General features: G+C 38.2%; 1 protein-coding gene across 4 annotated transcripts in view; it reads left to right on the top strand.

Moving 5' to 3' along the window:
• The window catches only part of HECW2 (HECT, C2 and WW domain containing E3 ubiquitin protein ligase 2), a 178,252-nt gene that overhangs the window by 121,606 nt on the left and 41,718 nt on the right, over nucleotides 1-14,928 (top strand). For all 4 annotated transcript variants that reach the window (XM_064451970.1, XM_064451969.1, XM_064451971.1 and 1 more), the window contains 5 exons: nucleotides 851-1,001; nucleotides 1,369-1,472; nucleotides 5,002-5,126; nucleotides 6,600-6,785; nucleotides 12,029-12,163. In XM_064451970.1, the coding sequence (XP_064308040.1) occupies nucleotides 851-1,001; nucleotides 1,369-1,472; nucleotides 5,002-5,126; nucleotides 6,600-6,785; nucleotides 12,029-12,163 (701 nt within the window). The remainder of the gene's footprint in view (nucleotides 1-850; nucleotides 1,002-1,368; nucleotides 1,473-5,001; nucleotides 5,127-6,599; nucleotides 6,786-12,028; nucleotides 12,164-14,928) is intronic.

Genomic DNA, 14,928 nt, shown 5'->3' on the forward strand with positions numbered 1-14,928 from the left:
TAACCAGTTATTAGGCAGTGTTTCTGACCCAAAAAGCTTATGAACTAAGGCCTAGGTGTTGTGATGTGCCTACTTTCTGCTGAGTACTGAGAAGCCAGATGTGGTTGGGGAAGGGTCCCAGCGCCTTCATCTCTGATCTCCCGGTGTGTCTCCACAGTTCAGACTTCTAACATTCTCTGTAGCTTGTGTTGCAAAACCAGTGGACAGCATTATAGGTACTGCTTGCACAAGAAATTGGATTTGCTATGATATTTGCAGAATCAGCAATTCTGGAACATGCATTTATTATATGAAGGAGTTTGTTATAATTGCCCATCTTCTTTGGCAGGTCTGCTTACCTTTCACATAGGCACATGTAAACCCAGGAAGAACAAAGGGATCTGTTTTATTCCTGCTGCTACTTGCTGGGGAAAAACAATGACAGGCGTTAAGCTTTGCAAGGTTTTTGGTACTTATCCGTTGGCCTTTTGCACTGGAAATAACCCTCATAGATAGGATCTTGAATTACTTCAAGAGTCCAAGAGAAGTATCCTTGGACTTCTGAAGTATCCTGATACTCCCCTTCCCCCGGGACAATTACTGGTTAGTGAGAAATAGAATAAAGAAAGGAATTGAAATTATTAGATATGGATTCCACAGAATCTTAACTACAGTGGGGAATCTGATTTATGAGATAAAATATGGAAAAGCCGTGTCCCTTCACCATTCAGTAAGAAAGCTCTGTGCTAAACTCATCCTATAAAAGAGGAATCTGGAACAACAGATTCAGTTACAAAAGTGACAGAGCTAAAATAAATAAATAAACAAACCCCAAGCTCTCCATAGATCACAGTATTTTATTGCTACTTAGACTGGGAGGCTCGAATTGACAGCCATGGACGGATTTTTTATGTGGACCATGTGAACAGGACAACAACATGGCAGCGACCCACAGCCCCCCCAGCCCCACAGATTCTCCAGAGGTCAAATTCCATACAGCAAATGGAACAGCTGAATCGCCGGTAAGAATTACCCTTGTTGTTTGTGAATTTGTGCTTGCAAAACTGCATTCACCATTGTAAGACTGCGTATGAAGACATGGTCACAGTTGCTACCGCAGCTGGACATATGTATTTATTTTTATGTGGCTGTCCCTTTTAATTTGCACGTGGGCTTCTAGGGCTTTTGTATTCCACCTATGTTCATAAGCTATGTGGCTAAAGAAAAATCTGATAATGGTTTTCAGAAATTCAGAAGGCTATTAATGCAGAAAATAGAGGTCAATGTATATTAACCTACATGGCAGAAAAGGTGGACAAACTCCCTTGGAGCTAGAATTGGACCATAATTACCATATACTATATATAAAGTGCGGTTTTCTAACCCTAGGTACCAGAGCATCCGAAGAACAATGACTAATGACAGGCCTGAAGAGCATACAAATGCTGTGGATGGACCTGGAGAGGAAACTGAATTTCACCATTCAAATGCAGGTTAAAAAAAAGAAAAAGAATTTTTTTCCTCCGTTCTAAAGGGAGCACTTATAGATGATTTATTGAGGATGATGTAAGGCAGAACCAGACTTCTGCCCCTGAAAGTCTGGGTGAAAATGAGACCATTTGTTTTAATTGCTGTCTAGTTTTTGAAGATTATGGCTCAGCCTGTTCAATACACTGAAGAGCTGAATATAAGATTCAGAGTGTTTTTCTGTCAGTACCTGACTGGGTAAAAATATAGGCGGGGCATTTGCAGTGAAAAAGTCTAAAACTGCATGATCGGGGTTACAAATATTTTTGATCTGCTACTGCATTTTGAAATGGTAGAATATAGGACTAGAAAGGACTTTGGGCAGTCACTTGCTTCATATCTGTGCTGAAGATAGGTAGGATGAGCTGTACCTAAACCATACTTGGCAAATGCTGTCTCATGTTGTTATAGCATGTTCTCCAATTGATGGACATTCTGTAACTATTTTAGAGAGTCTTCTCCTATCATTTCTCTTATAACATATTCTTAAATCCATTACTTGCTAGTCTTTCCTTGTGGCTTGTGTTTTTACGTCTCAAATTATTTTGTTGGGCTACTCAGGATGGTCTTCAGTTGGTCTGCAGCTCCTGAGGAATATTTCAGAAAATTAAATAAAGCTATGACTCCTGTATTGAAGAGACTGCGGAAATGTCATGTGTCTTACACACAACACTCCTTGTACATTCCCGCATAATTATTACTTTTTTTTCTGATAGTTGGACACTAACTACCAGTGTTCAGTCTCTGATCTGCTGAAATCAGGCCCAGACCCTTGTGTGCAGATCTTTGGCACAGATGTCTGGTTTTCATCTGGTGTTTGTGCAGTTGATTTTCCCTACCTGCACACAGGTCATGGCACTTTTCTAGTGTGTCACTATGGTTTTGAACCTTATCCATCCTGCTGTCCAAGTACTGCAGCATCTCTGAGTTGGAGCAAGTTCTGTCCTCCCTATCCAGGCATTAATAGAAATAATGAATAGGACCAGACCCAGAGAGGTCTTAGTGAAGCATCACTTGGTGTACTCTTTTTGTTTCACATAAATCATAACTGCTCTTCAGTACATTTTTGCAAACTGCTGCATACATGTCTCCAAGTGGTTTCATCTGTTTCAGGTGATTTTCTCCCCCAGCATGATTCTGTATCATGTAAACAATAGTAAAGGCCTTATCAACATCAAAACATACGGCCTTTACAATACTTGAGTAGTAGAAACTAACTTTGTTAGTTTGCATGATTCATTCTTCAGAAATCCTGGTTATTTGTGTTTCTCCACCTTGCTGTCTTCTCAATGCTTTAAGTAGTTTGACAATTAGTTCATTTGTGTGAGAATAGAAAATATGTCAACTTGTCTATACTTCATCCTTTTTTCACATGTTATTAGAAATGGATATAATATTTATCCCTTTTCTTCTGAGTACTCCTTCAGACCTCTGAAATAACCACCAATGTCTCGGAGATTGCTTCATGTAGTTTCTTAAGTGTGTTAGGGTACACTTCATCAAACCCAAAGGGTTTGAAAATCTCTGATTTGCACCACAGTCTCTAACCAGCTCTTTACCTTCTGAATCGCCTAAGAAGAAAGTTCTCTCTCTTCTGCTTTTTAGTTCTTCTGGTTGTCTGGTCAGCGTTAACTTTTGGAATGAAGACAGAAGGAAAGATCTTTTTTTTTTTTTAATGAGCTCTAAGCATCGTGACTAGTTTTTCTTCTCAGCAAGTGGTTCTCTCCTTGGTCATCTTCCTACTTCCAACTTACTAATACATTTATAGTTTGTCACCTACCCAGTCCCTTGCATAGTTCTGTGTTATGTGCTTTAGTTTGTCTCTAGATGCTTTTGATTTTATCTTATAATACTCTTTCCTGAATTAATCTAATACCCAAGCAATACCACCCTTTCTTGAGTTTCAAGTTGTTGTAGAACTTGTGATTTAGCCAAGTGCTCCCTTTATATTTTTTTTCTTTACTTCTGCCTTATCCTTTTGCTTTTTCTGTCTTTGTGCATATGCAGCTAGATGGTTTGTTGTGCTGTAAACAAATCAGTTTAAAGCAAATTCAGGCTAAACCCTAATCAGCAAGTTCAGCTGAATAAGCTCTTAATCAATTTTGTAAGCCTCTAAACTGCAAGAAAAACCCACCTGGTGCACATTCTGGTTTCCAGATCACCTAGACTATAACAGTGGACTTACCTGCAGCATGTCACAGCATCTTCCAGGCTGTGAGAAGTGACTGGTGTACAGTCAAGTTTTGTACCGCTACAGAATTAACATGCAACTGCAGTGCCTACCTGGAAGACGCTCCCAGCCCAAGTATTCAGGCGTAGCTTCAAGAGTCTTTATGCTATCCTGCTGTTGGTCCATAGACATGCCTCATGTGGGAGGCCTTTGGGGGGGTGTCTCTAAATATCCTCTTTTTTATTTACTTATTACCCTTTTGTTTTCTGGTTTCCTCTAATGCTTAGAATGAACATCTTTTATTTGTCATCATTCCCATTTTTTCCTTAATGTTTACCCATTGATATGTAGCATTTTACTCTGTCTTTGTTCTTCTTCCTTCTCTTTAGTTTTTTCTTAGTTTTCCTTCAGTTTAGAGTCTCATTCACTGCCTCTCTTCTCCTTTCTCTGCATGTTGGTTATTGTTCTTTTATATCCATGGTAGCTACGTCCTACATGATTTATGTTTATTTGATGGGGAATTGCGCGAGTACTGCAATATGTAAAAGAAGGAAACTGTGAAATGTAGAGGATGGCATGTATTTTAGAGTAAAATCCCTGCAGACAATTGGCAATTTTTCATTTTCACTAAAATATGCATCCAAATGTCCTGTTGATTGTCAAAGATAAGTTTTAACATCGTAGCAAATACCACTCATAATACATTTCCAGTTCCTGGTACTGTTGAAAAATTGGGACACTTTTGCTGTTGCTAGGAGAAGACTCGGATGTTTACTTGAAAGTTGAAACTTGAAAGGTACTTCCTTGGCAACCTGTTTCTTACTTATGTGAGCTGCTTAAATACTGTATCAGGATTAGGGTTGTGTTAATGGCAGCGAATTATTGTTTTGTTGGTTTTTTTAGAGGAGGAATGAAACATTTTAAAGTGTACAATGGCTTTTATATCCAGTAGTTAGCATTTGAAAAATAACTTATCTGCATACATCTACAGTATAGCAATGTGGGCATGCCACAGGGACCTTCTTGCATCTTATACACAGGCACATGTTTGGTAACCCTAATAATTGGATATGATTTTTTTTTTTAATGGTTGTTCACCAAAAGCAACAAGTAAAAGTTACTAAACTAAAATTGTGATATTTCAGGAGCTTCAGTGCTATATTAGAAGAAATTCATGTACACTTACGTGAAGAATACTTAATAAGTCAAATAATTGTATACCTAGTGCTTTTCTTGCTTGTGTGTTTCAAATCAATATAGTTGTTTGCAGTGATGTTTTTGTAATGATTATTACTGGAAGTCTTTGTCATTCACTTTGCTGTTAGATTTTCGAAGAGAGAATGTGCTGCCTCACTCTACCTCCAGATCCAGACTTACTTTATTGCTCCAGTCTCCTCCTGTGAAATTCCTTATCAGCCCAGAGTTCTTTACAGTGCTGCATTCTAACCCTGTGAGTATAGTGTCTACAGCTGAAAGACTTTCATAAGTCCATGCTTATACATATAGTTGTCTTGCATACGAAGAGACTGCTTGGTGTTTGATGCTAAGATATTGTTAGTCTATAGGGAGGCTGGGAAAATTCAAACACTCATCATCATTCCTTGCAGTTGGTGGGTTATCAGTGTTGTCCTAGTTGGCATTACAACTTCTACAGTTCTTACTTGTCACTTAACTCCTCATCTTTCTTACATGATACAAAACTCATTTGTATATTGAAGTAGTAGCTTTCTGACTGTGCTTTGCAGAGGGTAAGAGACTACTGAAAATTTAAAAAATAAGCATCATTTTCAGTCACTTTGCTCCTTATGGGATGATTTGTTTTCCAGATTACCTGGTTTGTATCAAAATACATTAGAGGTCACACTGAGCAAAAAAGCATCTTGAAAGATATTTTCCTTTTCTGTTTTGCCTGTTCTTCAGTGCTTCTTCTTATGTAGTGGTTTTTTTAGCACTTCTTTTCCTTTGCATAACGGGATGTATAGTGTAAACCGAAGAAATGGAATGAATAATGTGTTGTCTGTAAGCACACTTGTTAATAACTCAGTGTTTTTTACATTATTGATGTGTGTTAGTTTGGTTTTGTTATAAATGTATGTTTGTCTATATCTGAATCATTCTGCTTAGCTTTCATAGCTTTATCTTTAATATATGAAATAGTGTGGAGGTAGATAAGATCTCTGGCCAGGCAGTAGAGGTGTGGGGACACAGAGTGATATAGGTAACAGCACAGTGAGGGCCTGTGACTTGGATTTTGTCTATTGCTAATGCCAAGAGAAAGATCTGGTTCCTGGTTTGCTGGGTTTTTTCTGGAGGGAATGGTGTTAACTGTTTATCTTCCCCTTTTATTTAAAGTTTTCCCAGTTTCTCAGTGCTCTCCTTTTTACTTTCTTATTTTAATTTTACTACATAAATCACACATGGACATGCAATGATATAGTATTTTAAAAAAATCAATAGGTAGAAACAGTATTTGTGTAGATCTGTGGTAAGTTCTACAAGCTTGTGTATCTCTGCCCTCTAGAAAACCTTACCAGCTTTATTGCTGTATTCTCTGGCTGTGTTTGACTTGTTCCAGAAATTAGAGAATATCTATGAAATATCTACTTTTAAAGCAATTTCAGTGTTAGAGGATTCTTCACAGTTCCAGGGACAAGTGTGGTAAATTGAATCTGTAATATTTCACGCTTCGCTGAAGTGAGTTAGTTATGAAATTTTGTGTATCTCAAGCAAAATAAGAAACATCAAATACATATCCCAAAACCTCAGGAAGAGGACCATTTTTTTCATACTGTTGTGACTCAGTTGGAGATAGTTTTTAAGGTTTTGTAGATGATTAGATAATTTATTTACAGTGGAAATGTCTTTTGTAGTAAGAAGAAATTTTATCTTTTAAAATTGTTTCCTTTTGTTACTTATTTTTCAGAGTGCCTACCGCATGTTTACAAATAACACGTGTTTGAAGCACATGATCACCAAAGTCCGGCGGGACACCCACCATTTTGAGCGCTACCAGCATAATCGTGATTTGGTGGGCTTCCTCAACATGTTTGCTAACAAACAGCTGGAGCTGCCAAGAGGTTGGGAAATGAAACATGACCATCAGGGCAAGGTAACTTTAATGACATGTGGCTGTGTTGAGTGCTTGATCTTGAATGTTGTGATGTCAGGACTCTGATCTTAACAAGAGCATAAGTGCATGTAGTTCTCCAAATGTAAAAGGTGTGCATCCTTTTCTCCTGCTTTTGCCAGAAGAAGATTGGAATTTCTCACCTGTGCAGTCAAAGCATTATATGAAAGGAGGAGATGACTGATAAATGGTTATTAATCATTACAAGGAAAATTGCTCCAAAATATGTAGCCTTTTTACTGTGAAATAAGTTCCTTAGATTCCCTTGGATGTTTAAAACTTCTTTTGAAAAGAATTATCTACTGTGTAAATGCAGGCAGTTCAGTGAAGTTCTTTGAGTTTTGCCTGTGTACTCATACGATAATGTAGATGTAAAGTTACTTTATTGTTATCTACTGAATTTTATTTAGTTATTGTTGAATCATTTGTATTAGCTTTTTTTTTGTTTAACTGTCAAGCTTTTCCATAGGGTGCCTTTTTTCCCCCCTCCTCCTCCAACCCTAAAGTCTTGAGTGGAATTCATTAGCATGCATTATTTACTCTTTTTTCTTTAATAGCTAACCATTTTCCCAGGTGAGTCTTCTACCTGAATGCTAAGTAGCTAGTGTTCATCAATTTTTCACACAAGAGGAAAATTTTTCACAGTGAGGACAGTCACCCATTGGAATAATCTCACCAGGGAAGTGGTTGACTTGGCCACATTGGACACCTTCAAGAGTCGTTTGGACAGGGTGCTGGGCCATCTTGTCTAGACTGTGCTCTTCCTAGAAAGGTTGGACTAGATGGTCCTGAGGTCTCTTCCAATCTGTGATTCTGTGATTCTGTGATCAGTTTTTGAGATGAAATGGATGCACTTAAGACTGGGATAACTCTGGGGATGATCACTCTATTGGTAATGTACTGGTTAACAGGAAAGAAATTGTGTGTAGTAAGTTTCATTAATAGGCATCTTAAAAAGCTGCAAGTCTTACTGCTTTTCAAAACAGGAATCACTTTCCAATTTCTAACAAAATAGTTTAAAATTGAAGAACAGACACATTTTTATATTAGCAATATAATTTTAATGTAACTTTAAGCTAGTGTATTCTCACTATCTAGAATATGATTTTCTTTGCAGAAGATAGGAGGGTTAAAAATAGACTGTGATTAGCATGCAAGGAAGTGATAAGGCTATCGGTTTCTGTGAGAAGTCCTAATTAGGGCTATAGGCATATTAAGCTTCTCAGTTCTTAGGTTTATCAGTCTTGGTACAGTTAGCTGTGAGTGTCCTTATAAATAATGATCTTGATGCTTCAAAAGATTACAGGCAGATTCTAAACTGAAGGGTAGAAAAAGTGCCTGAGGGTTGTTTTCTTCTTGGATTTAATTCTGGAAAGCACTGTATGTTTTCATTAGAAACACAATTAGGAATATGCAATTATACTAACTTTGTTCTTTGCCTCCCTCACTCTTTTCAGTTTTAAGTCATTCTTTTTCTGTTCAGTTCTTCAGAGGCCGGTTTTCTTCTGAAGAATACAGCAATTTTCAATTTACTTTAACAAGCACTCCATAGAGAGAATTAGACCTTTAGATTTGTGGTGTGGTATTTGGTAACACTAATCAACAAGAGGAAGCACTGAATAAATCCCCATTTGGATTTCTTCACTTTGAATTAGGCTCAGTATTGTTCATTTTCATTATGTTGAATTGCCTTTGTCACAAGTAGCACTTGTGGCCAGTCAAAAAGCCTATTCAGCACTCAAGAGAGATGATGGCCAGCATATGGCGAGACCAGTGCTTGATGAGACCAAACCAAAACTGGACCTGCTTTTATTAAAGCATAAAGCTAAAAAGAAGCAAGTAGAAATTAGCCATGCCACAATATATAATTATATTTCCTTTCCCTGGCTACTCTTTCCTACTGAGACGAGGTTTTCCTTTATTTTCCCAAGTATATCATAGTAAGAGGCTTGGTGCTCTTGCTCACAAGGCACAGTGATCGTTCTGACCCTTACGCAGTGCTGAGTAGCAGAGTTTTTACTCTCCAATGTCAGTGTGGTCCTGGTTGCTTGTCATCTTTGCAGGCTGACTTCCAAGGTCAGCTGGGGACTGCCTACCTCTGAACTCCCTTCAAAGGTGCACAGCAAAGCTCAGTTGCCCACTCCTCTTTGACTCTTCCGTGTATCCCCTGCAGAAGATAAAATCCATTTGGCATGCAGTTCTCCCTAAACGGTCTGGCATAACTAGGATGCAGTTTCTGGTTGGCATTACAGATGAACCTTCAGCAGTCACTGACCACAGGGAGGCAGAAGACCATTGGAAAAGTGGTAGCAGGAAGCATCGTATAGGCTAGATGGGTCCCTGAGCTGAACTCAGCCTGATAACTTTGACATTCTGACTTGCTGCACACATGTGCAGACACACGTGTATATACAGGCAAGCACCCTAGTGCATTTGTGCAGTATGTATAAGCACATATTCATCTTTTAAAGCCAGATGCAAATGTATATACTTTTTGATTAGACCGCTGCAATATGTGCAAATATATAATATGTTATTGTAGGGCATTTGTTTTTTTCTTTCTACAATGAAAGAATCCATTGTAATTGATTACTGATGTCTTCAACAGGAAGAAAAGGTTTTTCAGCAAGCCTCATAGACTTAAATTGGATAGTTGCCCAAGTTATCTTTCTGTGTTTAATGGGCTAAATGTAGTTTTAGCACTACCCATCTAATGTAAATCTCTTCAAGCATCACAGATTTATGAATTATAGCTTGACAGGAGTTATGAGAGGAATTTTTTTGAAAGGAGACCGTGAGCCACGCTATATTTTGAGCTGTGTGCCAATGTCCACATTAGCCCAAAGCAAGCCTTGAAGCTCCAGTGATTTTCACCGAAGCTTCACAGTAGTAATTTATGCTTTATTTTAAAGTAGGCTGCTACTATCTGGCCTGCAAACATTCATATTTAATAAGACATGATTGTCTTTAACTTAAATTTTTAAACTGAGTTGTTTGTTTAAATGTAATGCTAAAGAATGCTATATGCAAAATTAGATTGCTGCATTAACTGAAAGTGCTGTGTTGCGCAACTCTGTCATACTTTCCCCTATATTGAATCAGTACTTTTTTTTTTAAGTGATTTTGCAGTATAATGTTGGCTTAATGAAATCAACCTTTGTTTTGATGAAAGTGCTTCACATCTTAAAAATACAGATAGACTAGACTAGATAAAATAGTAGATACAGGGACATTAAAAAAAAAAAAAACCTACCAAAAAAACCCCACCCAAAACCGCTTATGCCAACCACTTGCTAATAAGTGAAATAAACCTATCAATCAGGAGCAAACTTTTCAGAAAGCCTGGATACATTCCAGCAGCCTCTTCCAGTCATATTCCCGGCCCCAAACTGAAATTTTAGAATGGCTTTCATTCTGCTTTCATACAGGTTTTATATTAGAGAATATATCTTCCGTATACTTGCACTGCAGGTGACATCATTATTTGTCAAAGTGAGTAAGTCCTGCATCAGGCTCAAGAATTGCAACTGAAATTACATTTATTGAATACACTTTAGAGTTTTTGAACAGTGGAACAGTCTGAATATCTGTAATTATGCTGGATGATCAAAACAGTTCTTCCTTACTGTTGAGGTAATGTGATTCCGTGCTTGTAGGCACAGGTTACAGGTACAGGCAATCACTGTTAGGGCTGTAGGAGGCTTGCTGCCCTCTTCTGAAGTGTTTCTAACGTTTTGCAACTTTGGCGTCCCTCCACATGCTTCTCCTTCCTTGGGAAATGGAAGTATGAACGTTTTCTCCCACCGTAATCCATAATAGTATTTAGTTGCTGTTATAGCATGACACACTGTTTTGTCTCCCTACCTTCATAACAATCAGAAGAATTGCATTTCCTCTGGTCTGGCTACATCAAGCAGTCTGAAACAACGATTTCATGAGTACTATAAGCTGGCGTTGCTGCCAAAAGAGCCAGTTCTGCTCTCCTCTCCTCCCTGGTGGGCTGACTGAGGTTAGAGGAACCAGCAGGGAGAGGGACAAAAAGAGAGTAATTTTAGCCTGGAGCAGCTCCCCAGCTGGCTTCACTGCATGGCTACACAAACACTTGTGCCAGCACAAGGCAGGAAGGGTGCACAAGGGATGAAACAAGTGGTCAGGATGGGGGAAGATGAGAATGTTTCTGTTGCTGACACCGCAGGACTGAATTGTTTATGAAACTGTGGTCAAAGTACCTCACTGGTATCCAAACACAGAAATGGCTCTGGCAGTACCCGACCACCTCTCTTAGATTCCTTAAACCAGATGTCACTTTCCTGTAACTCTCCTGCTCAAAACCAGGATCTTTTTTTGCCACTTACACATGTTTTCAGCATTGTGACTGAAAAAAGCAAAGCGTGTTGAAATAGAACAGTGCTGGTTTCCAAGTGCAACATTAACACTGGAAAAAGTTTAGATTTCAGGGTCTAGAAAAAGTTTAAATTTCAGGGCTTAGAAACTTTTTTAGTTCAAATTGGACAGACTGTAGGAAGTTTTCATTTTCCAGGCTACACGCTCCTGTGACCTTGCTTTCAGCAGGCTGACTGGCCAATATGTGGTAGTTCTCACTGGTTGCCTGGTTTAAATGTTTTTGTTGCCATCACCTTTGTGTCCCTGACTGACCTCTTTTTTTTGTTTGTTTGTTTTTTTTTAAGGTTAGAAAACTTAAAATAAGTATACTAAGAGGATGGCAAAAACACCTGTTGGCCTGTAATCATAGTTCATCAGAGAATGCAAGAGAATGCAATCATACACTTGACATATATACACCCAACTGTGTTCATAATTATATGGGAAATAGTTCACAAAAGGGAATGGTTTTGCCACTTAATGACATCTTTTTAGATATTTATAGGGAAATGAAAGGGAGAATACACTAGGATTACATTTAAGTCTTCCCTTCTTGACAATCGTAATAAAGCTTCCTACTTCTGATGCTTGTCAGATGAGAGTTTCAAAGGGCTTTGTAGACATGAATGAAGTAAGGCATTAAAGTATTCATCCCTTCAGTGAGATGGAAGACTATTAGCCCTTTTCTGCCAAGGGGAAATGCAAGCCACAGTGATGTGAGGAGGCGTTTTCAAAACCTCACATCAGTGAATGAAACATAGATCCTCAATAGACATTAACCTTGGACATACTAAAAAAAAAAAGTATTGGCTATAAATTCTTTCTTCTTTCTCCTCATCTAGGCTTTCTTTGTTGACCACAATTCCCGCACTACCACGTTCATTGACCCCCGGCTTCCCTTGCAGAGTAGCAGGCCCACTAGCGCGTTAGTCCATCGGCAGCACCTAACCAGACAACGCAGCCACAGCGCTGGGGAGGTAAGTTGGATCTGCCCCTTCTCTTCAGGAACCACAGGGTTTTTAGGATCCTCCTCTTTCACATCATTCTGTTCACAATTGTTGTGAGGAGCATGATGCTTCTGTAAGGATACCTTACATGTCTGTAAATATTTACTATTTTATTGGCTAGCCGTTGTTACTTTTGAAATGTATGGTTTCAGAGGAGGGGTATCAGACACGAGTTTCTCTTACTTTTAATTTGCAGTAACCCCATTTAACCACAGGAGAGCATCTGATTACAGATTACAAGTATCTATATCTTGCCTTTCGCTGTCAAAATATGTATTGTTGTCTAGCATGGTGTCTGCCAAGTATGTGGATATAACTCAGCGAATAAGGGGTTGGGGTGGGGGGGAAGTGCCTGTGTGCAACTTTCTGAATAATTATTAACAAATCTTAACATACAGGCTTATCAGACTGTTATATTCATTTGCATATGTACTTCTCTATTTCTATATCTTCAATGTATTCTCTCTCTTCTATATTTTCTTTCATATATATGTTTACATATATATGCCTCTGCTTTCTAAACAGGTATACATGGGAAACGCTATTTTGTTGATATGTCACTGTGGACCATTTTCACTAGCAGTCTTCATATTGTTGTTGTAACTTCTTTTTACTTGCGAGCAAGTGTGTGTACAATGACTTAGACTTCAGTTGTACTTTATTTAACTTCCATACTGTTAGATGTAAGTTGTGCTTTCAGAGCACAGCTATTCCATGCCAGGAATTAAAGATAATACAATTTAGAATGGCAAGAGAAATGCTCGATTTATCCTTTTTATAGCTCAGCCTTGTGGCAGAGGAAGTTCTGCCAGAGGTCTGTTTCAGAGCAGGCATGAATCTTCTCTGCCACTTCTCTAACAGGGTTTCCACTTAGCTGCAGCAAGTGAGTGCTGTAGCACTGGCTGCATATCTTGTCACATCCTGTGTGAACATGGTTTAGTCACCCACGATACCTTCCACCTCCAGTGTAAGGTATATTTTACAAATGGTTTTAAATAGCATTTTCGGTCTATTTGGTGATGTGATTTAGGCAATGTCATCTTACAGAGGGCGAGGAAGCTAGAAGTGTCTTCATATTGCTATTTCAATCTTTTATAAGGTAAAGTAAGTATTTCTGTTGTGACTGATTTTTAACAGAGCAGAAATAAATTTTTTCTTCTTTACCAAATATGCACTGAAATTATCTTTCTTTAAGCAGTGTCCAGAAGCCCTGCACTTAAAACAGAGAGATTCATGTCAACTGTGCTGCTGAAGTTGTCAATACTGCAAAATAAGTGTAGTTTATCCTGCAGGAAGTCATCATATGTATTGCATGTACACAGCGTTGCTTATCTCACAAAATTTCCCACTCCATCTAGAGCCATGAAATTCCTTAAACCATGTTTCTACATGCAATTTTAGAAGTGTTTCCTTGATATTGTTACAACTGTAACTTGAAGTATCATTCCAGATAGGAGTCTTACACATAGCAATTCAGTATGGTGTTCCCATTCTGGGATTAATGATGTAATGATGTTCATTTATATGCACATGTATGGATCTGAACACCACTTTTACTTCTGCGCTTATGACTTAAGTATTGCGTATTTGCAGCTGTTCTTCCTATTTTGCATCAAGGAACTATACATTATTGCAAGAGATGAATACTTAATGAAAAAAATTCTCAAAATACTTTCTTTGGATTTGCCTTGCCACAAACTTTGATGTTTTGAAGCCACTGACCCAGTTTTTACAGGGAGATGCTCTAAAGCAAACACTAACCGGGGTAAGGAATGCCTTTTTAGCTAAAGCTGAACTGCAGCATGAAGCTGGAGCTAATAATAAGGCATTCCTTTTCCAGCACAATGCCTACAGGAAATAGTTTTGCGTTTTCCTGAGAGACTGTCATCAGGGAGCACAACGATCTTGGGAGATACCTCAGGATTTTTGCTTCTTCGTGATTTCAGAGACTGCATTTAAAAGCAACCTTTGTGATTATTTAATCTTTTGCAGTTAGATGTTTCGGAGCTCTTTGAAGCTTGGAAATGTAGTTCAAATGTTAACCATTACATGGAGGCAGAGGAACTGAGAAGTGAACATAAAGGTCTAGTAGGATGAAAAAGAGGTTGAACAAAATGCTTTATATAGATTAAATACAAAATACTGACACTGTAGAAGTGACTGCATTCTCAGACTGAGAAGCCTCAGCACACAGAAAACTGCAGAAGTTGCCCTGATATCACAGATGCTTTCAGGAACAATTTTACGTTGTGGTTTTACCCTAAAAAATGTTCATATGAAACATTTTCTTTAATACCAGAAGGTGAACACAAAAAAATCAAACAGTTTTACTGTAGAATTCTAGAAAACATATTTTTACCAGTTTTGGACTCATTTGATTTGCCTGAATGTGAACTCACTCCTTATCCTCCTGCTTCAGCCACAGACTTGTTTCCTGTTCAAATTGAGTGAAACTCCATTCATGCACAGAGGTAACAGAGGTACTAATGAAGGAGCACAATTTGATTTTCAGAACCTTTGATATGGATAAAGATCTCTATGAAGTACAAAAGACCCTCTGACGGAATCCCAGTTTGAATTTTTAGTCCCTTTTCAGAATGGGACTATTATTTAAAAACAGCAATAAACTTTCAATCTGTTTTGATTCTTCATATTAATAGGCACAGTTTGCTAAATAATGTTTTACTAATAACTGTCCCACAACACAGCTGATTCCTGCTGCACTGGTTACTGGG

The sequence above is a fragment of the Phalacrocorax carbo genome, chromosome 5 (genome assembly GCF_963921805.1).
Source record: "Phalacrocorax carbo chromosome 5, bPhaCar2.1, whole genome shotgun sequence".
NCBI lineage: Eukaryota > Metazoa > Chordata > Aves > Suliformes > Phalacrocoracidae > Phalacrocorax > Phalacrocorax carbo.